We start from the raw sequence: 24,033 nt of genomic DNA, 5'->3' as shown, positions 1-24,033 counted from the left end.
TAACCTGTTTCTACGCATAATGCATATTTCTATTGGGAAATCTTTACGTATATTAGCATTAATAGTATTATGCAGAAAGTTTAACACGTGTTACGAAGGTATAAATATTAGCGCGGCACAGGCTCGTCCCTCTGTTAACTCCGTTAAATAATAATTTACAATTGTCTCTTTTGGTGCTGCCATCTGTATTTTCAAATTGTAACTTCAGCTGAACAATTCAAGTGAATTTTGTGTGAGTATGAATAAATGGTTTTAAATGAATTAGAAAAACATATTAGCTTATTTTACGTATTAAGATCATGTGAATGAATGCTGAGAATTACTTAGGTATACAAAGAAGTATTTTCATAACCATAAAAATAGCGAAATGTGAGGCGAATAAAATGTAAAAATGTGAATGTATTAAAATTGGCCTTAAAAATGTTTTCCGTTCGACAGAATTTGGTTATATGTCAAACAATGTAACTGATACTCAGATTTTCACCTTAGAAAAAGTAAATGCATAATTAATTTCATTATCTAGGTAAAAATTAGTATGTCAAAGGAGTCAGAAAGTTGGAAAATCAATTGCAGATCTCATTCAACAAGCAATAGTAAAATCAATTGCAGATCTCATTCAACAAGCAATATAATTATCGTCATTTCAGACAGGATTTTACACCGTTCAAGAAGCACTTTTTGTAAATTTCGGTTGCTGTGATTGACTTAAGGATGCGTCAGTTACCTTAATTTGCATTTGACTTTTAAAATGGAATTTTTATAGTTATATTCACATTTTCTGCCACAGCTAGTGAAATTAATTATTTCCAATGTAAAATTATTTTGATAAATAGCTAAGCGCTTACAAACAAATGTATTTTACACCAGAAAGAGATAGATAACAAATATGTTTAATCTGTGAAAATATTACTACAGATAGTTACTTAAGGAAAAAACTTCAAACTTTAGAGTCACAAATTAGCCCGATAGAGAAATTTCGGTGGATTCCGATTTTACCTCCTTTATTGCATAATTATATATATTTATTTATAATTAGGAATTTTTTCGTAATTGTTAATTAAATGCTGATATTTATATGGGCATATTTATTATTGATGGATGGAATATCCTATTTCCCTCCTTTTTTCATAGCAAACACGCATTCACCATCCTCCCCCACACACAAAAAGCGGGAGGACAGAGAACATGCCAATGTGTAAATTGAAACTGTCCCCCCCCCTCCAAATAAAGGCAACCTCATTTTTGTGTAGATTTAGAATAAAACTGTTTCAATTTCGAGGGCGATCAGACAGCGGTCTTTCTTTTTCAAGTGGGAGGGGGGAGACTTACTCAGTTCTTAGTGCATCAGTTCACGGTCTAATGATGCCCGTTAAGCTAGGTTTCTTGTAATTTAAAGATATTTTGAATGACGAATGTATTATGAATATGCTAACACAAAACTATGTACCTCATTTAATATTTGCTTTTGTGTTTCTAGCCCCCTCGAGCCTGTCGAGGAAGGCCGTGGAATGGGAAGGCGACTCGGGTCACATGAGTGATGTCCTTCCGAGGGGTAGCCAGACCCTGAAACGTCCCCAGCCTCGCCGCCACCACACCGTCGGCTTCGAAACGGGAAGCATGACGACGCTGCCCAGACCAAGCTTGGATTTAGAGGTGAGCTTTGCTTTTAGAATATGAGCCTGGATGAAATGAGTGATTGAAAGACTGAAAAATTAATGCATAAGCGATTTCTGTGAGCGCTTTTCGACCCAGAAATCGCTACCTCTGTATGTAGCGCAGTTAAACTTTCCGTTGAATATAATGCTGAATTGGAATTGATTGCTCTAAAGGCTTATTTACCATTCATATTTGACTTCTCTCTGCTTCTTTCTGTTTGATTTCAGAATCCTATAATTTTAATTTTTCTAAAGCGGTTTTAAGAAAATTTGTGCAACTTAATTTCTTTTGAATTTTTAGTCACTGGTCAATTCAATTTAAGAAATGAATCTAGAAGGGAAAGGAATTTTGGAGGGGAAAGGGGAGCGAAGGTAATAATTTAAATGCATTTATTGTGCTCTTTTTTCGGCCCCCCCCCGCCAGTGTAATTATGTGAACGAAATTGAAAGATTTTTTTACTTCCTTCTTATGTTTGGCATGGCTAAGAGGGCAGAAGTACTAAACGGGAACTTCAAATCAGTGACAGATGAAAAATGGTGGTGGTGTATTAGGTTACGGCAAAGCACTCGAGGGCTATCTGCCTTAAGGGAGGGATGCCTTCGTGGAGGACTTTTTAAGGGAAACTGGCTCGTATACACGTTACACATGGGGAAAACCACAAAACACCCATGCAGCCAGCCCGTTCGCGGGATTCGAACCTCGAACCGAACTACCAGAGATGAAAAATGGAAAAGAGAGATTAAGCGATTATGAAAAATTGCATTTCAGAAGGCAGACTATATATATATATATTTCAATTTGTACTACTTTCTTAAATTCCCTCCTGGATGAATTTTATAATTCTGAGTTTGAATTATTAAAATTATTAATTTTTATATAGTATATGTTAAGAATCAATAATGTACTAAATTAACCACAAATGAGTGTGCCCCTGAGAGTTGTTTTAAAACAAAGCCAACATGGCGAAAGCAAAGATTTTTTTTATTTTAAAACGAAAAATATAAAATAAACAATGTCTGTAATAAATAAAAGAACCGGTTAACACATGATCATATTTTAAATAGACCATGATTTAATACGGGTACTCTACTTTAGTAAAAAGTCTGATGCTTTTATTTGAACAAAACGCGAAAATAAAACTAATATAAAATTAATATCTGAAAAAAGTAATCTTAGCACAGAATTCTTTAAGATGTGTATGTACAGCTCCATATTTAAAACAAAATTGAGATAATAGTATGCATGAAAAAAAAAGTAAAATGAAAAAAGTATTTTCCTATTACTCTTTGCAATCCCCCACAAAATGGGGAATGTAAATGGTATTTCGCGCCCGAAAGTTAAAAAGTAGATAAAAAAGCGCATTGACCTTGATCAGTTAGTTGCCTATGACAGCTTACATGATTTTTTTCGAATACTTCTTTCTCAGATGGTTTTATAAACTTATTATACTGTTTTTAGTAACGGATATTAAAACATCACAAATCATGGGGAAGAACTTCGAGGCATTTTACTGCTAACATTTTTTCCAGAAAAATAGGCTTTGAGAAAAGTTGTTAAGACTAAAAACTGACAATGAGATGTGTGTTCCAGTCTGAATCATTTTAATTAACTAAGTAGCTCTTCAATAAGGATGTTTTAATTTCTGATTTTTTAGATCAATAATTATATGTAGCCTTTTAGATGTAGCCTTAAGAAGAGGTGTAACAGAACACGACATACGAAAACATAAACGAGGCGATTTTCCTTGCTAAAACGAATTTACAGGCATTTAAAACTGAAATTAAATTTAGGGAAATTAAATATTATAGAATGAGGCTGAAAACCTGGAGTAATCTAGGATTAAGTGACAAAAAATGGAATGGATGTAACAGCGCTATAAATCTGTAGTAATCTGGAGTTAAATAGCATTGAAAATGGATTGATAGTAAAAGATTCAATGCTTTATTGATTCACTAGAGGCAATTCTACTTCTACACAACATTTATATATTTAATTAAATCCTAGCGCAGTAGTATTACTATATATAAATATTCTCTGATCTTCTACTGCGATATTTAGCAGTTTACTTCTATGCGACATTTATATGTTTATTTAAATTTAACCACATTACTCTTACTATATAAAAAAAGATTATATTCTGATCTAATGGTACGCTTATCAGTTTACTTCTACGACATTAATATGCTTATTTAAATCTTACCACATTACTGTTACTACATACAAATATTATTCTCTGATCTTCTATTGAGATGCCTATCAGTTTACTTCTAGGAGACATTATATGCTTATTTAAATCTTATCACATTACTATTATTACATATAAATATCATTATTATTTTTTTAATCATCTAGAGAAATATGGGTACGTCATAATCAGACAGCATGCATTTCAAAAGTAAACGAGTCTAATAATTGCGAACGTTCATTAGTTTCATGCTGCCATCTAGCGGCAGCTATTTGAACTATATTAAATTTAATTCTATTTCTTGTGTTTTCTTTTTATTTTCCTGCTGCTAATTTTAAAATTTGCGGGCAGGTATCTCCGTGCCTGACTTATACTCTAAAATATTGTAATCTGAAGTTTTTGTTTAGTTTATCAATGTTCAATTAACTATTGCTGTTTTTTATTCACTGAATATTTTGTATTTTAGTTTGCGTTTTAAATTTTTGTTTAAAATAATTAACAAAATTCAGAATAACATCATTGTACTTGTTCCAGATAAGATTTTCATTTAAAGCTTTGCAAAGAACAATCTGACAAACAAAATAGATTATTTTAATTAACGATTTGAGCATAATTTAATTCTTTTATGAAAATTTTGCTACCTTTTATTACACCTTTGTCTCTAAAAAGCTTTATTATCGTGTCTAATTAAGTTTAAATTGCTTAAAATCCCAAAACTTAAAAATATCATGTCTTCCATAAAATTTTACTATTTTCATAGTATTTATTTCTTCAGTTTTATTTTTGTAAAATTTGTTTAGGCTGTCGTGTGTACGCAAATAATGCTAAATGTGTTTGATAATACAAGCCATAAGGGTTTGGTAGCATTTAATAGATTACATAAAATGAAAAACTCATCTTATAGTCTAAAGTAAATAGATAAAAATTTCATAGATTTTAACTATTTCATTCCTTGGCATTTTTTAATTATTTCAACTGAATTACGAGTATATTCACCGAAAATAAATAAAAATTCCATAACGTTTATAACCATTACAGCTGAATTATTTCCAATGAAAATTATTGAAATTTAGAAGTTACTTTTCTTTTCATAGAATTAAAATTTTTTTCTCATTTCTGGAATGTTTCCGATTAGATATTTTTTTGTGAAATCATTTATGTAAGTTTTAAATTTAAGGCTCTTGCGCGAGCATGCAATTTCAAGTACACCCTGTGTAAGTTTTCTTCTTTTAATCGGTATATATATATTTATTATATAATATTTATTATATTTATTTGAATTTTTCTTAAAATTAAGTAGTATTAGGAAGGTATCCTTTTTGTTTATTACAAGGTTATTTTCTTTCATACTTTTAATTAACTATAAAACCTAAAATTTATTTATGTGTCTCCAAATTGTTTGTAAACAATTATTTGGTTTACTCTATATATGAGAAAATTTCATTAGCGTTTATTGATAAAAATCTACATAAAAATGCTGGATATACATATTACCAGTACATATATATTTGGAATTCCATTTATTCGCATATTCTAGATATGAGATCTGATAGGTTTTCTTCGGAAGCGATATGATGCCACTGTGCAAGTTCAGTCAGATCTTGTATCTTTGAAATTCGGTTTGCAAAAAATGTCCTGAGCAGATGTGGCTCTTTCTTGATGCATGACAGCACAATCATAGAATCGGTCCAAAAGTGAATAGCAGTAAGCTCCAATTTTAACGATGATTTCACTCGATGCATAAGTTTAGCTAATAGCACTGCTGCGCGAAGCTCAAGTCTTGGGATTGTAGTCTCCTTTAGGGGGGAGACACGTGATTTACTGCACAACAACCTCACTGATGTATGGTTTGTTGCTGGTGTGGCTTTACAGTAGATAACTGCTCCATAGGCGACCTCTGAGGCATCAGAGAAACCAAGTAACTCAATCTTGTTTGTATCTGGTAATAAAATACATCTATGGACTACAATGTTGTTAATTAACTGCAAGATAGTGGAGAATTCCTTCCATTCTTTAGCCTCCTTTTCTGGCAAAACATCATTCCAGTTCAATTTTAATAGCCATAATTTCTCCATAAATATTTTTGCTATAATTATAACTCGGGAAACTATACACAATGGGTCAAAGATGCGAGATATGACAAATAACACCAGCCGTTTCGTAACCTTTACGTTGTTTTCGATTTTAACGTTGAAGCTCAAACAATCTCTTTTTGACTTCCATAAAATACCCAATGCTTTAGATTCTTCTGATTTACCAAAGGAATATGTTTTGTCGTTTGTTTGACACAGTTCAGTAGCATTACTACACCACTTATGGATTAACATGCCTCCACTCTTCAAAATGCTTATTAACTAATTTTGAAGTTCTAACGCAGAACCTAGCGACTCAGCTCCAGATAGAATATCGTCTATGTACATGTCTTCTCTCAGTACAGGTGCTGCTACAGGAAATGTATCTCCTTCGTCCTTTCACAGCTGTACAAGTGTTCTCATTGCTAAAAATAGTGCACTCACAGTACCATAGGTGACTGTGGTTAGCTCGAAGTTTTTAACTGGCTTATCAATGCCCTTTTTTTTTCATAAAATCCTTTCCAACTTCCACTAATCTGGACGGATAGAAATAGCTCAATACATCTTTTGTATATCTGCAGTGAAAGCAAAAATATATTTCCTGAATCTCAGCATAATTGAGAATAAATCATCTTGTATTACGCCTCCATTATACTGTATGGAATTTAGAGAGTTTCCCTTGGTCGTCAAAGAAGAAGCGTTAAATACTACCCTCAAGGGAGTCGACTTACTTTTCTTTTCTCCCCTATATACTCCAATATGAGGAATGTAATATGATCCTTCTTTCTCCTCGCTTTCACTCACCTCAAACATATGTCCTAACTGTTGATATTCTTTTAAAAAATCTGAATATAATTTTAAGTACTCGAGATTCTTTACTAAAAGCGTTTCCATAAGGAATTTAATTTATTCATTGCAATTTGTTTAGAACTTCCTAAAGTGTCCGGATCCTCCTTTAACAGCATTTTAACAACGTATCTACCGGTTTTGTCTTGTGTATAATTTTCTACAAAATGTTTCTCACAAATTAAAGATGCTTTGTTTTTGGGTTTATCAGTTTCAATATTCTCTAATTCCCAAAATTTTCTAAGAGTTTTATCTAAGTCGTCTTCTTCCTTTATCAATCCTTTATCAACCACTTCCTTTATCAAGATTTCACAACCTGTACTCTTTCTTGTACCGGTAATTTTAAATACGATGGGCGTTTTGCCAAACCGTGATTCCCATGGCATAAAATACAGTTCCCTTTTTAACATCTGATAAAAACACTTTAGCTACACTTTTTGAGCTGTTATACTTACGATTAACATGAGAATTCTCAGTAAGAGGTTTTCCTCGTGACGTGAAATATAAATCCATTTCTTTACCTAACTCACTACGTGAAAATCATGAATCACCTTGCCTCACTGCAATGTGAGAAGCTGTTCCCGTATCTAAAGATTGGTACAATCTGTCTAAAACTAAGAGTTGTTTGAGGGTTTCGAAATCAGTTACCTTCCTTAATTTTAAATAATAATCCCAGGTAGTTACTAAGCGTAAAGCGAACTGCACATGAGTTTCATGTGGTTGTTTAACAGTTTTTCGAAAGTTTTCTAAACACGAATATGGTGTTGGCTGAAACTCCTTTAGAACTACATTTACGTTTTCATAATTCGCGATATCCTTATCATGTAAATAGGTTATTATATTCGAAGCTTTGTCTGCTAACAGATTTAACAAAATTTCTGCTTTATAATCCTCCGAAACATTTTTTGTAATAAACGCTCGTTCTAATGACGAAAAGAAAAATCCCCAACTCTCAGGCCGTATAGGAATTTTTACAGTTAAGGTCCTGATACTTTTTATTAATTGATCTAGTGACTCTGATTTTGTTTCGGTTTCGCTTACACTATAAAGTTTTGTTTCTGCTTTAAGCTTAGCCAACTCTAACTCATTCTTTGATCTCTCAAATTTTATTTGTTCTAACTCGACAAGTTTTTGCTTTTCTTGTTTCCTATTTTCGATAATAGAGTTTGCTATCTCTTTTACTAAATCTTGTTTAGTTTTAAAGATTTCACTATTCTCAATAATATCAGTTAAATCTGCTATAGTCATTTTTTTGTCAACATTTAGATTTATTTCTAAGGCAATAAGCCTTAAATCTTCTTTTTTAGCACCCTTAAATAACATTGTTATTTATAACAGAACAAAGCACAGAATGTATAGAATTAACAAGAGAGGAATACCTCTGCAGTGATTCACTTTTGATGAATATCCTTATCCAAAATCAGCGATAATCGTTGAAAAGAACAAGCTGGGAATACTGGCAAACACGAACACTTCTACGTTGTCAAAAACGAAACACTGTATTCACGCACAAAACTCAATTCACGTAAATCTCCGGCTCTTACGACCGGATATGTTTGGGTCTCGTCCCAAATAACACACACTATAATAAATTCGCTGGTTCTTATTTTATTAATTCTCATAATTAATTACAATCATTCATTAATTCATAGCTGTGACCAGCCCTGTTACACCGTCGATGGCAATTCTCAAACTCGCCTGATCATAACATTACAAATGCGCATGCGCAGATTACATTACAGGTGCGCAGACGCGAACAAACATTATAATCATAGTTAAAAATTTTAATTGCAGCAATGTGAGTATTACATTGTGAAAATGTCCGGCCAGGTGATAATAATAGGTCCATAATTGGAAAGTATTCAGTTCAGCACGTAATTTGTTATTTCGAATGTATCATAGTGCATTAAAAATATACCAAAGAATTAACACACTATTGTAACGTATACGTGCAGTCTCCACAGTATTTTTTCTTCTCTAGATAAGTTGCTTATCTAGAACAATAAATGCATAACATAACTTTTCAGGACTTGCAAAGTTACTTGAACTGTTCTGTTAACGTATAATCAATCAAAAAGTGGGAAATGAAATATGTTATTGTACTCGTAGGAAGTATCCAGAGAGCATGCAGATTTTATAAGAGTCATATTGCATGTCATCTTCAGTTACTGCAGTTTTATTTGCCTTGAAACCAGTTTTAATAAATTCTATGCTTCTTTCGTTGATACCACACTGATTAGCGAAGATTGACTACTAGCCTAAGACAGGGAGTGTAAGTTCGACTCTTCGCGTAAAGTTTGACAGTATTTGTTTATCTTTTATGGTGAATCTTGAGCAACGTTTGTTTATGATTTTTGTTTATCTTTTATGGTGCATCTTGAGCTACGTTTTTCGATGGTAATACGGGGCTGGCTGAATGATTGATGAGTTCATCCATTCACAGTGAATGCCTTTTTGCATGTGCCCGGCCATTGGAAAAGTGGCTTCATATACTGTTTTAGAATTTCGTTGTAAGAAACACGTTTAGTTTGTGTTTTATATGCTAAGAAATTTGTTCTTTGTCCAGAATTTCCTCGCTGCATCTGCTTGCTTTATCTGTAAGTACTTACCAGCGTAAGGCCGAAATGAATCTTTCGCTTGAAAGTTCTGACATATTGGCCTCGACTTGAAGGAAGTTATATTTGCCTTGGGGCCAACCTATTATAAACAAAGTTTGATATTACGTTACAATGAAATATGAATTCTGACAATTAACCTGATGGGTACACCAATTATCGATACATGATAGATGCGATAAAAATTTGATAATTTATTGCAAAGAAAGGAATAAAGGAAAGTAATAAAGGAATTAATCCGTATTTGCCATGTAGGGAGGAACTAGATTTTTTTTAAGGTACCTGCATAAGATCGACACCAGAGAGGATCGAAAACGGTTTTTGAGCTGCCATATCAGTCTTGTGCCGTTAGACCTGTTGTCATTCTATGTAGTGTCTATCGATCAGCGATTCTCAACCGATGGTACGCGTACCACAAAATATTTTAAATTCAAAAATTAAATACCCTAACATCATTTAAAAAACGGAACATCATTTAAAAAACGGAACAAAATTAAAAGTGGATCCTAATTTACTAAGCTAAGTGAAATAAGAACAGACATGTAAAGAAATTGATCTCTCTTAAACACTCTCAAATTTCACTATGAATTTTAGTATTATAACTTAAATTTTGATAATTAAAATGCTAACCAATTTTTAATATAATATATTTCATGTGTGCATACCTAATACAAATTTCAGTAGGTTGTGCAAATGGCAATATATATATATATATTTAATATTTCGGTTGAGAAATTGCGAAATAATCATTGTAAAATGTAGAGGTGGTACTAAAGTTTTTCAGTTTTTGTTTAGACAGTACGCGTTGTGAAAAGGTTGAGAACCGCTGCTTTAGATTCTTTTTCGTACGACTATCATGCTTTCCACTCTCACATTTTCTGTTGAAGTAATGTATGTTTTGCCCTAATGAATTTATTCAATGGGAAATCAAAGATTGAGAAAGCGATGTTGTTAAAAATTTAATATTAAAGAAATGATTTAATTTCTAAATTTTTAATGGTAAAATGCCGCCTTCCGTCCTTAAAAGTTAAATTTCATTATTTTCTTAATTTTATTGCTACACTTAATCCAATGACGAGCGAACAGCTTCCTAATGCTGTAATCAGTTGCCTATTTTCTGGCAGACCCGTGCGAGCTGTAAGAATCTACTTTTTAAAACATGTACAAAAAAATATCCTCTGCTGTGAACTTAAAAATGCACGAAAGCTTCTTCACGCTTATTACCCCCTTCTCCCCAAAGAAACTGTCCCAGGTACAATGGCCTCTGGATTGATTCGGTGGTTTCCATGGCGACTTGATTGTGGCCGGTATCTGATGGACACTTCACCGCTGTGGTTGCCATGGGAACACAGCGGGAGCAGCGCCATCTGTCAGCAGCAAATGCGACTCCAGGTACTGATAGAGATTCTCAGCTCGGCATCTATCTCCCATTTTTATTTATGCCCATAAGGCGATTACGGGGAAAAATTCTATTAATTTATATTCTTATAAATTTTCAGCTGCCTTCCACCCTCCATCTTCTCAGCTGAATAATTGCGAAGGTGAAAAAAGCTTTTTTCGAAGTTGTGTATTAAGTATTATTAATCACATTTTTCGTTTTGGTTAGTAATGAAATTTCTTCGGGAACGTTGATGTAATTCTTCAGCGCACTTAAAGCGATAATTTAAAAAGTGCTGATCTAACTCGATATTCCTGATTTTTTTCATCCTCGAATTTTATTCTTAAATTGACGGATATCGTTTTTAATTCTCGCTGGATTCTAGCAAATTAATTACTTAAAACGTATGAATTAGTAAGATTAACTTGCGTATTTCATTTAAATTCATGCATCATTTCAGGTTTTGGAGAAAGCATCTAAAGTAAAACTAGTGAATAATTTTTTTTAGTTTTTCCCAGTTGTGTTTTGTAGATGAAATGTATTAAAAATTAATGTTCACTTTTTCAATAAATCGAATTTCTTTATCTTAAAGAGTTCATATAGTCACACTTTTTTTTCAAAATGAAAACACTGAAATAATATAATATTTTTTTTGGGGGGGATAAATAAGAAATAATAATAGTAAAGCACCATTTATAATAGGGCCGCTCAAAAAAGCCATAGAAACCAAAAGGACATGTAACAGAAAGTTCAGTTTATTAATATGGATACGGGTATTTTAATTATAGAGTTATACTTCTTTTACTACATTACTTTTATACAAATTAGATTTTGTCATCCTACTTGCAATTTGTTAAAAAATTTTCTATTTATATTTCAAAAAATTTAAATAACTCATTTTATAATCGAAAGAAATCAAAACGCATGGTATTAAATATGAAGTTGAAGAACAGCATAGCCTTTATCTCAATAGCCAATTTTGAATTCCTTTTTCCCTAGAAGACTTTTAAAATGTATACTGATTTTAATTTTTTCTTAAATAAAAATGAAATTCAAGTGTCACTTGATGTAACGTTTGGAGAAAAGCACTAAGAGTGCAAAAGGCAAACAACATTATTATTAAAACATTTTTGCAAAATGCCGTGAGATCCAAGCATCTTCCATCAGCAAACCAGTCTGGTCAGCAGACTCTAGTTTATTTTATACATCCAGCGACCCTCTCCCCATATATCAGCTGGATTGAAATACCTGTCTATTGTGAGATCTTTTGCATTTTCCTTTCTTTCCTGTGGTGTATTTCAATGTCCAATTTTCAGATTTCAGAAATGACTGTTCACTTGCTGTGAGAAACTGTTTCACTTGCTAAAAGAAACGTCGATGAATAAGTCATGGGGAAAAAAAACGCCTATAACCTAAGTTAATGCATCGCAGTCTGCATTACCTCGCTATTAGCTTGAATATGAATGAAACGTATAGGCGGTGCTTCATTGTATTATCCCCAGAATATTCAGACATTTTTCGCAGAATTTAAAATAATCTGCTTTTTTGTGATCCGTGAAGAAATATGCCTTGAAAAAAAATCATAATTTATTTTATAAGCTGAAATTTAATTAAGACACAATAACACGCCGAACAAATACTAATTCAGAAGTCAAACAACAAAAATCAGCGTTATATTTTCAAATTTTCACAGGTCTAGTTTCGATGGTTTTACCGAACCACCATCCTCAGCTGCAAAAGCTGAGTTCATTTGCGCTTTCGCAGCTGCGGATGGTGGTTCGGTAAAACCATCGAAACTAGTCCTGTGAAAATTTGAAAATATAACGCTGATTTTTGTTGTTTGACTTCTGAATTAGTAAGCTGAAATTTGTTTTATTTATTGAATCAGTTAAAACTGAGCTGCTTGGCATTTTATATTTTTATTCTACATATTTAAAACATTTAATACTATTTTAATTGTTTCAATAACCTCGAAAGGCTGTATACTTAAAATATTATGTCTTTATCTTAATAGTTTGGCATAATATATCCGATGCCTAAGGAAAAGGAAATTTAACCAAATGTAACCAAAACAACTTGAGTCTTCAATTCTAAATGAAGTAATTTCCTTATTAATGTCATAATTTTGCGTTAATGATATTAAATTTTGCGTTAAGATGATATACCGCTCCATGCAAATATCATTTTCTATTCAGCAGCTTTCGCCATTTTCGCTGACATAATCTCTGAAATTTATAGTAATTTATCACAATGAATAGTTTGCTTTTAATTGTCTTACTAATTGCATAATTGTCTTTTATGATTAGGAACGTTTGTTATTTTCCTTAGTTTGGAGTATTGTTTTACGAGCCAGTTTTACGAAAGGCTGCACTGTTTAAAATTAAAAAATGAAATAAAAAGGAGTTTAAACGCCAGCCATTTCCCCCCCCCCCTCTTCTGCTCCTCTGCATTTTTCATTATAGTCTCGAATATCAGTATCTTTTCTGATAGAGCAATATGAAGCACAAATTTACCTAAAATAATTATTCCCTCCACACGAACAATTACCCGATATGATGGCAACATGTGACTGTTTTAATATTTTTGGTTTTTGTTTCATTTTTTATCGCAACACTTAGTACCATGTCGCTTTTATCCGTGTTAAGTTAATATACCAAGAGAGAATTTTATTTTAGTTTAAAGTGAACTGCCGTTTGTTGAACAAAATCTGAGCTTTTTAATTTTTCAAACAGAAAATTATCCTATACTATTTAAATAAATGTATCATGTTTCGAACAAATTTGCTGCTTTATGATTATGATGATTACTGATGTCACAAAACAAAATATACGGTAAGAGAGTTTTATCTCTTTACGTTAAAGAAATTTCCTTAAAGCTTTGAGGTCGGGAACGAGCTCAGCTCACTTTCTAGTTACGCACTGCAGTAGGCGCAAACGAACAAAGCCCCTTTACAAATTTACGACTGAGAGATATCGCACGTATTTGAGGAAGAAAGAATTGCTTAATCTCGCAGTCGCCGAAGGATTAATGTACCAGACCAGAACTTGCACCTAATATTATAAAGTTAAACGTAATTAGCAAAATAACTGCACTTGTTTAACCTTTCTTTGCGATTACTAGAGTCTAACCGTCTAAGAACACATACAAGAAATAAATCTTAATATTAATTTAAAGCTATTTATTGTAATACTTCGCGGGGTTTCTGTAACTCAAATGTTTATATAAATACAACTCACTTTCTACACTCTAGCTAATTATAAAACTCCTTTCTTTTATACCAGCCATATATATTAACAGAACCAGGAGAAGGTTGAAGCGGTCAACTAGTGGCCGAGCGGTTAAAGTCGCTGAACACTGGTAGTTCGGTCTGAGGTCCGAATCTTGCGAACGGACTGGCTGCATGGACGTTTTAGTGGTTTCCCCCCCATGTGTAACGTGTATACAAGTGAGTTTTCTTTAGAAAGACCTCCACGAAGGCATCCCTTCTCCCGAGGCAAATAGCCCTGGAGACTTTGCCATAATCACATAACCCAAAATAAGGGTGAGGCAAATGAGGCACTTGCCTCAGGCGAACGGGTGCCAAATTAGCTGCGAAATTATATAAATACATTTAAATATTAAATTATGATTATTAGCTTTAAATTTTGAAACGGATCGAGAAGCATCATCTTGCATCACCCACATTTAAAGCATTAAAAATGGCCTATGTTCTTAAGCACTTCTGCGGTTTTAAACTAAATTAAAATCTTGCTTAACTATTAACGCTTAAATATTTAAAGTAAGAGAAGCAAAACATTATCGTGTATTTTATATAATTTTCAGCTTATTATAAAGCGAAAAGGGCCACAGTCTGGAAATGGGGATTTGCGTCAAATCGATATAAATGCGTCGTTTCATTTTTCATTCGATTCTGTTGCCATTCGGCAAAATGTGAGATATTTTTCCTTCAAACTGAATCTGTCTGTTGTGGATTAACAAACTAAGCTATCTTCATCTGCAGTTCATAACAACATCTGCAGTTCTTAAGCATATTCCTTTCTTACTTTTGAATGGAATTTATTTAAATAACTGAAATGCATTTAACTTATGATCTATATCTAATTAAAAATATTCAGTATTTTCATAGAATGTCATTATATAGTTTTTTTAATTGTTATTATTTGTTTTACATTTTATAAAACTTTAATGAATTTTTTATTAACAAACCCAACGATTTGAAAGGAACTAGCAGCAACACTGTATGAACGTTTTTGTGGTTTTCCCCGTGTGTAACGTGTATACGAGCCAGTTTTCCTTAGAAAGACCTCCATGAAGGCATCCCTTCCCTGAGGCAAATAGCAACACTGTATGGACGTTTCTGTGGTTTTCCCCGTGTGTAACGTGCATACGAGCCAGTTTTCCTTGGAAAGATATTTTAGTAACATTTATAATTTTAATAATAGGAATAAAACATTTTATATCCAGTGCGCGAGACTCTGTATCTGAAATTCCAAAGATATGCTGTTTTAAAATATTTTAGGGTTTTTCCATTTAATTGAATTTTATGTGGCGTAAGTGCGATGAATGTGGTATTTAATAATAAATTTACCCTCAAATCGTTAATAATGTTAAGAAAGAAAAAGAAAAGTTTTGTAAGCTATCTTACTAAGAAAACTGAACGCTGATATGACGAACCGAGAAAAGACTGAAAAAAGTGGGAAAAATGTATGCCGTCGCTGCATCAGTAATTCTAAAATATGCTGCTTTTAAAATTTTTGTGATTTTCCTGTTAAACTGTATGTGGTTTAAGTTTGAAGAAAACGATACTGAATAATAAAGCTGAAATGGGAGAGGGAATGGTTAATAGTGAGTGAAACTGTAGACTGCGAGCTCAGCAAAAGCGTGAGAAATTTAACAAACCCTTTTAGGCGGCAATCAAAGTCTGAAACCTTTTAGATTTTTATTTATTTATTTATTATTACTATTATTATCAAGTTATTTTAGAAATTTAAGATTTTTATAAGACATCAAATGATAAGTTATTATTATGGATTGAAACTAATTACTTCTTTAAGCAACTCAATTTAAAATTTTACATATGTCTTCGTGGAACTTAATACGCGAGAAAAATATAAATATTGAAATAAAAAATTTTAAAGACACAAAAATTGCACACTTAACAGAGCGATTAACCTAATATGGAATTTCGGCGAATGAGTTGTCTGCATGGGTGTTTTGGTAACTTTTTTCCGTCGATAACGTAAATACGAACCAGTTTTCCCTAGAATGCCCTCGACGATGTTATCAAGCTCCTTAGACAAATAGCCCTCGTATGCTTTGCATATTGAGATTAAAAAACAAGCATAATAGTAGGAATAGCTCTTGCTTTACGAAAAATGAGAGAAAATAATATTGAGAAATGTCAAAATGAATATATCAGCAGAATATAAAGAGAAGTGAGGAATAAATATTAATAAGTTTATTATCAAGAACCAATTGATAAAAAAATTAAATTTGACAGAAAGATATTTACTCTTTGCATTACTCGAGCGTATCATGGAGCTTCATATATAGCTGTTGATATTCAAAAAATGGAAAGCTCCTACATGAAAGTCCTGCAACTTAACCAAGCTGCAGAAATTAACAGCCAAAACTTTCTGCCATCCAGCTATGAAAAGAAAACGTAATCCCAATCTTATGCATCCAGCGCTTCGCCTCAGCAAAATAAAATTTCCCATGTTTGACGAAAATTCAAGTACCTCGTCTCCAATTGCATATACTGATGGATAAAAAAAAGCTGAAGGAAAAGTTGATTCAGCAATCTATTCTCAAATTGCCCCTACAAATATCATCAAATGGTAAGGTCATCTCCACAATAATAAGAGTGTTTTTCCAGGCTAATTTAGCCATAAAAGCAGGGATTGAAATAACCATTCTCAAAAATATCAACGAATTTGCCACAAAATCTGATCCCAAGCAGCTATTTTAGCGATTAAGAATTCCTTACTTTCCTCTCCATTGATTTCCAAGAAGTTTAAATTCTCTTCTTGCTTTAATTCTAAACTATAAAATTCAAATTTCATGGGTCAAAGTACGTAGTATCCATTTTAGTAATGATCAGGCTTATTCAAGATAGTATTCAAATCACCCTTCCATGGCCTCATTCAAATTTCAAATACCTACAAAAAGCTTGCTTCAAAATATTGGCAAGATTTGTAGAATAGGGGCTTCAGAGGGAAGACGCACATATCTCTTAACGCCAAATGTAAGCTTCCGCATGTCTTTAATATAATTCTTCTTTAAATTAATATATAACTTGACACAAACCTTCCCACGTATTTCTACACGAGAAATATGGAGAACTCCTGGCATCTGTACCTGTAAGGAACAGGGAAGTCCACATTACACTTTCTCATGCCCATTAACTCAGGATAATTACCATAAGATCTCCAGGCATTTCAAAGGTTTCTAATTAAATATAAACATTAATATCCTAGGTTAAAAATATGCAGCGGCTTTCTTCCTACGGCCTAGATCTTTGTCATGTACAAGTTTCTCATGCTGCATAAATTTAATGAAGTTTTACATCCTGTGATTATAATAAAGACACAATAACACGTCGAACAAATACTAATTCAGAAGTCAAACAACAAAAATCAGCGTTATATTTTCAAATTTTCACAGGACTAGTTTCGATGGTTTTACCAAACCACCATCCTCAGCTGCAAAAGCGCAAATGCTTGCGCTTTGACTTCTGAATTAGTATCCTGTGATTATGTTCACTTGTGAACTTTATGAACTGTAATAACCTTCTCTTCTCCAGCATGCTATTTTAAGCATCTTTTTTTAAAAAAACTGTGTTGGTTTCTTGTCAAAATTAATTTCTGTGTTCCCCGTTTTTGTGTTCTCAAATTCCTGAGCTCTTAGATTCTTACTGACAGCGTTTTTTTAATGTTATTTTCAAATGATTTGACCCCGTGGACACCTCGTTAGTATTATTATTACAGCTCATTATAGCATTGTGTTCCCAGTACTTATTATATACATATCTCATTATGACTATCTGTTACTTGTTACGTTTACATGTTATTTTTGTTGCATCAAAACAGAAGTTCTCAATTTAATTTGTGAATTTGAAATTTAAAATTGTATTCAAACCATACTGTTATATCTTTACGCCCTAAATCGTTATTTTTAATAAGTACTGTATGCGGGTTGTACGGTGGGATTGCACGATATACCATAATAGGTAAATCCTAGATTCTTTTGGAAAGCTTCAGTTGCCCATTTTCTCAACCTTTCTTTGTGAGCTGTTATAGAGCGTAATTATTATTATTATTATTATTATTATTATTATTATTATTTGTATAGTTGGTATGGGAAGGCATTACTATTTGACTCATGGTACATCACTGGTGTTTCCCATACTTTTTTACCTATACCTGTACCTGCTCCGCGCTCGTTTTTCAGCGAATAGACTGTAATGGTTGCGATAGATATTCGCTATTATCTTTCACTAGAGCCAGTTTCCCTTAGAAAAATCTATCAAGAAGGTATATTGTTTATTGCTTTGGAAGCCGTCACTTTGCTGCTGCCCATTAGTTAACCAAGCATTACACTCCTTGACTAGTTTAATCTTGACCACGCTGACCTTTTCCATGCAAATTAAATATTAGTCAGAAGAATTGTTTTTTAAAATATTTTTTTAAGGTAGCTAAAACAAGCATCTAGGAAAGATGGGAGTTTTCAGGAAAGCTGCATTTTATAAAAGCAGCATTTTGTAAATTCGTCAGGTCTAAGTTGTTAAATGAATCGGCTACCATATCGTTGGACTCGAGTTCGAATCCACGAAAAGGCATGGATATTTATAGTTGTTGTCTGTCCCCTTCCTACGATTCTAATATAATGTCACTCGGACACTCACTGTGTTTTGCACTAGGAGAAATGCTTGTTTGGCTATTTTTTCAACTCATGGATAGTGTTCTGTTCATAAATAGGAATAAAAAAAGTATTTTTAAGAAACAAGAAGTTTTACGAGGGGAAAAAATTATCTGTGGCTCATATTTAACATTATTGCAACCAATGAATATTGTTCAGCTATCCCCTTCAAAATTTCTTTCAAACAGTCTTTATTTACTGCTTGCTTCTTTTTTCACCAAGAAGTTAACAGCTGTGTTGAATGATAATCTCAGGATTTCTTTGAGGCGCACTTCTTCGCTCAAAAGTAAACAAAATGAACAACAAAAAGAACAATAATTTCACAGAATTTGAATATTTGCATTCTCTGTTATTGCTAATAGTACCATATTTCTCAATAAGCTGCGTATTAACAGCCGAACGGTAAAGTCACGGAATACTGGTAGTTCAACCACTATTCAGATTCCGACGAACAGACTGAAGGTGTGTCCGCTTTCGTAGTTGTCCCCATGTATAACGTGTATACAGTTCGTTTCCCTTAAAAAGCCCTTCACGAAGACATTTCTTTTATTAGGTAGATAGCCCCTGCGTGCTGTGCTATAAACTAAAATTAAATCTGATGTTCTTTTCCTGATCAGCCAATAAACTTAATTGTTACATTGATGATAAGAAAAAAACGCACTTAAGGGGGCGGTAGGCGCATATTAAAATACGAGATTGGTACGCGTATGCGTGATCTAACTAATGTCGCAAGCATGCTCGAAAATACGCCAAAACACGACAATTCTCTGGAAGGTGGAATTGAATTTCCAAATAATCAGTAAGCACCATCTCTTTTTTAAGATTTTTAAATTTTTCTTTGCTTTTATAGACTAACGAATTAAAATGAATGTTTAATTTTTAAAATGTCCGCAAAAAGAAAATTTAAAATGTGTTAGGAGAGTAAAGTAAACAATTTTAATCTAAAAAGGAATGTTCTGCCTTGCAAGAGATTATTTGAATTTAGGGCTATTAAATTTTGTATAAGTATTGTGTTACACACCTTTAAGCAACTTTTGTTTTCTTCTGAAGGATCGCATTTTTAACAAATTGCACTAGGATTACAGCTCTAGAAGAAAGGTCCAATAGTCTGCTTTAAATATTAGTAGAACATCTTTATTAATAAATGAAAGGAAGCTCTAATAATAAGGCATTCCATTTTTCTCTATTTTTATACTTTTTGAATTTGATTATATTGATAAAAAAGTACCATCAATAAAAACTATCATTGTTTTCATTTTAGTTTTTTATCTGAATGAGTTATCGTAATTGATTTATTAAATGAAATGTTAAAATAGAAGAATATGTAATGGTAAACCATTATACATTTTCGTATTTTAATATTTCTTTCATTTATTCTATTGCATTGAAAAAGAAGCTTATTAATTTGAATAAATCCATATAATCGATTTAATTAAAAAAACATTAAAATAGAGGCAGATATTACAGCATCAAGGCGTCCCATTATATTAATGTTTAATTTATTACTTCGATTGCATTGAAAAGCCAAGATAATCGAACGTTAATTTGAATAAATCAATATGACAAAGTTAATACTACATCTACATGCTCTTGAGTCTGTAAAATTGCGTCTCGAACCGGTAGACATGTGAAATGGTTTTGATATTTATTTTTCTAAAAATTTTAACTAAATTCTAACTATACCAAACAAATAGTTTTCCTTTCTTCTTTCCTTTGCAGAACGCGAAAGCTTTCGAACCTCTGTCATGATGTTCTTTCCAAGAAGTTATGTTTGCGAATGTTGTGTATCTATTCAAAATACGGAGGGGGGAAGGGAAGACCACAACTGAGGACTGTCGTCTGGAAGCGTCAGAGACTTAGCTGGCACGTAGAGAGCTTTCTCGTGTTCTCCTGTATGTTTTGAGAGGGACGACTTGGTTGGAGTGTTATGTTTGGTGTTTTATTTTTGTTTCGAAATGCAGAACCGTGTCCATTGATTTCCCAAGTTTGTCCTCCATTTTGGGTCCATTCCATCTATATATGTGATGTTTGGATGTATTGGCCTTGAATCCAAGAATGGAGGAAGAATTTGGTAGATTGAAGTACTCATTAGTTTTAATTTCTTCAAGTGAATAAGAATTGGCAGTTCTACTGGCTAATTTTTCTGTAGTTCACTAAGTGAGTATACGCCATTTTTGTTTGTTTGTTTGTTTGTTTGTTAGTTGTGTATCTGTCGTTTGCTGTTTCAATGATTCCTAGAACTTCGAAATTCTTCGCTGTTTTGAAATGTTTCAGACAGCAAACCTTTCACGAGAGTTCTATTTGTTATTTTTAGTTAACATAGGATGGTAGTTTTTTCAGCAATTTGCTGGTAACAACGTATTGGTATAAAAAATAATTAGGTTGGTAGTTTTCACCAACAATTCTCTGGTAACACCATATTGACATAAAAAAACTAATTAAATATGAAAAAATATGGAATTCTTGTGTTTTAAAACCAAGAAAAGCGTTATAGCATAAAATTGTAGAGAGTTTAGCGTAAACAACGCAGGGAAAAAATACGAAAAGGAGACTTTAACGTTTCGCTTGGTATTTCTATTATATATTGACCAATCATATATTTTTTAGCATTAATTTTGGTTTTAAATTTTTATAACGATGTGATTAAGCAGATTATTTTTTGTGTTTGAGAACTTTCAGAAACAATTCCTCCATGAATTTGTACAAACCGTTAAGCTTTTCGGAGCGATAAATATTCGCCGAGATTTGAACCACGTATCTTTCATTACCTAACTGGATCTGCTGACACCTTACATCGCAAGAGTGCACACAGGAGAAAGTAATAATTCCTTACCTTCTCCCTTGCTTAAAGAGCGACTATTCAGAAGAAGGAGATTTGGTAGGCCAAATACAAATGGTGAAGAATTATCATTCATCACATTTTAGTATGACTGTACCATTGTAGATCGTTATGTTTTTTTCGGAGCAAAAGAACTATAAAAATTAATCGTGTGCTGGGTGGGACTGGGACTACTGATCTTCTAGTTTGATGACTGGATATGCTAACTAATATGGATATGCTAACTTTACCGGACAAAAACCCTCACAATAGAATCTGATGGTTTCTGGCATTCCCTTCCACTTAAAGAACTAATGGGAAGAGTCGCAACACGCTGTCGACAAAAACCAGGTGTTGGCAAGTTAGCATCTAACACACTTTAGTTGGAATATTCGTATAAAAACCTTTATGCAAGTTCTTTTGTGGGGCAAGGGGGGGATAGTAAGGAAATTTGAGAAATTAATATTGTCCTCGCCGAGATTCGAGTCATGGAATCTCTTACTTCCTGGATGACATTGTTAACCGCTTGCACTACGAAAGCTCACAGCTAGAAATGTTACAATTCCTAGAATTATTCCCCATTCAAAGAGTGATTGGGAAAAGGCGCGAGATCCAGTTGATTAAATTCATGTGTTGACGGACCATCATCTACCATATTTTGACCCAGTTCAGTACAACCGTTCGATTTCTTTTTGGAAGAGGGGAACAGTACAAGGGAAAAATTAGTTGTGCCGTTCCTGGAATTCGAACGGCGATCATCCTCTTGCTAGTTGGAAATTTTAGCCATTTACATACAGATGCAAATGCCATAATGCTAGGGCACGCACGGGTAAAAGCTATAATTTCTTATAAATTAATGGTTGCGTTCGCTTTATACTGTTCGGCTTACCAAACGTTTATAGACACATTGTGCTTTCAAATAGTGAGGGAAGTGTACAGTTTTCCGACTGTTTGTATCGGAATTGGCTAGCAGTAGTATGCTGTTTTATTCATGGTGCAGTTATTAGAAGTCCCAATTACAACCTCGCCGATTGTGATAACGGTCCGGAAATTCAATTTCAAGCCTCGCAGATACGTATCGTGTCGTCTAAACATCCGAATTTCGAGTTGATTGCTCCGAAATGCCATTTATTTAGTTTCGTCATTCCTAGAATCTGAATGTTAATTAGATATAAGTGTGAGGCATTTGATGAAATCGGAATCTCGTTTCGGTCGTTATTCTTTTGTGAAAGTAATCGAGGAGTTGTAGGTGTGATAAAAATCATGAGACAGAAGGTCATTGATATCCAACTTATACACAATTTCGGGAAACGTTTTAAAATTTCATAACAAGTAAGATGAACAGCGTTTACACCAAATTTTACTACACGGAAGCAAAAGCAACAATATTTATTTACCTTTAGGTGTGTGTGTAAGATAACAATTATATAAATTATAATTTATGTTAGCAATAGCCCCTTAATGCTTAATTCTAAATAGTTTATTTTCTATCTCTCTTCTAAAAATGGTTATCTTTTTCTTCACTGTGCCATTTCGAGACTAATTATGTCATATATGATTCTTACATAACACTGATGATGTAAATGGAACTATAACAAGCCAATAATAATTTCCTAGCATTATTAATTAACCAAAATACACTGAGAACCAAAACTAATTCAGTCCGAATTAAGACTTCATCCTGAACACAACGCACTTTCTTTCTACTCCTCGGCCTTACTGGACTGCCGCTTGCTGCTCTTCTTATTGTAAATCTATCGAAAAATGTAAGCATTTTGAAATAGGCACAAGCAGTGGGCCAAGTTATTTGTGGCTTCAACATGTTTACTGAAATGAAAATGAAAATTCGATCTGCTTCGGCCGCCAGTTTCTTATTCATTATGAATTAGCATTCTTCGCAATAAAAATTCTTGCTGTTCATTACGGATTCAACATTCTACACCATCAATATTTCAAAGTTTACTTGTAAGGCATAATAAAATACGATGCTACGTTGAGAAATAATTGGCATCCTCAAAATTGACGATTCTAATTTTTATGTTCTCCCACTAAGTTCATCTTTTCTCCCAAATTCGAGATCTTTCTACGTTACATAACGCTGTTTGCAAAGGGAACTAAAACCTAAAATTAACCAATCGCAGCTTAGCTGTACATTATGCACCTATCTAGTATAAATAGCTACTAACTGCGTAATATCTCTCTCTTTCTGATTGTTTTAGTACAACACTGTATATGAAAGTATGAAATTCGCAATAATCCATTTATCAGTTTCCTATTTAATTAGATTATTTTCCTCTTCTTCCATCCTAAAAATAGCAACAGCTATTTTTAGGATACATCTCTCTAAGTTTCATCTTTCCAAAATTAATCCATGTCGTATGACTCTTATACATCAAATAATGATGCTGTACTTAATAACGTTTCAGCCACTAATAATGTTAGGTCTGAAAAATGAAACCCAAATTTTACCAATAAGAATAAAGTGGATTTGCTAACCACCTATACATAAGAACTTCTCATTTCTTTTCCACTTCTTTTTTCTGTTG

At 33.0% G+C, this 24,033-nt stretch overlaps 1 protein-coding gene across 10 annotated transcripts in view; it reads left to right on the top strand.

Annotated features, from left to right (window-relative positions):
* Positions 1–24,033, top strand: part of LOC118181150 (coiled-coil domain-containing protein CG32809-like) — a 1,535,131-nt gene that overhangs the window by 1,109,424 nt on the left and 401,674 nt on the right. For all 10 annotated transcript variants that reach the window (XM_085811658.1, XM_085811657.1, XM_085811656.1 and 7 more), the window contains one exon: positions 1,478–1,653. In XM_085811658.1, coding sequence (XP_085667784.1) covers positions 1,478–1,653 — 176 coding nt within the window. The remainder of the gene's footprint in view (positions 1–1,477; positions 1,654–24,033) is intronic.

Source organism: Stegodyphus dumicola, chromosome 2, assembly GCF_044657685.1.
Source record: "Stegodyphus dumicola isolate Sdum_Otavi_A_Nest chromosome 2, ASM4465768v1".
Lineage (NCBI taxonomy): Eukaryota > Metazoa > Arthropoda > Arachnida > Araneae > Eresidae > Stegodyphus > Stegodyphus dumicola.
Note: the sequence above shows the minus strand (reverse complement) of the source record. Positions and strands in the feature narration are given on the sequence as shown.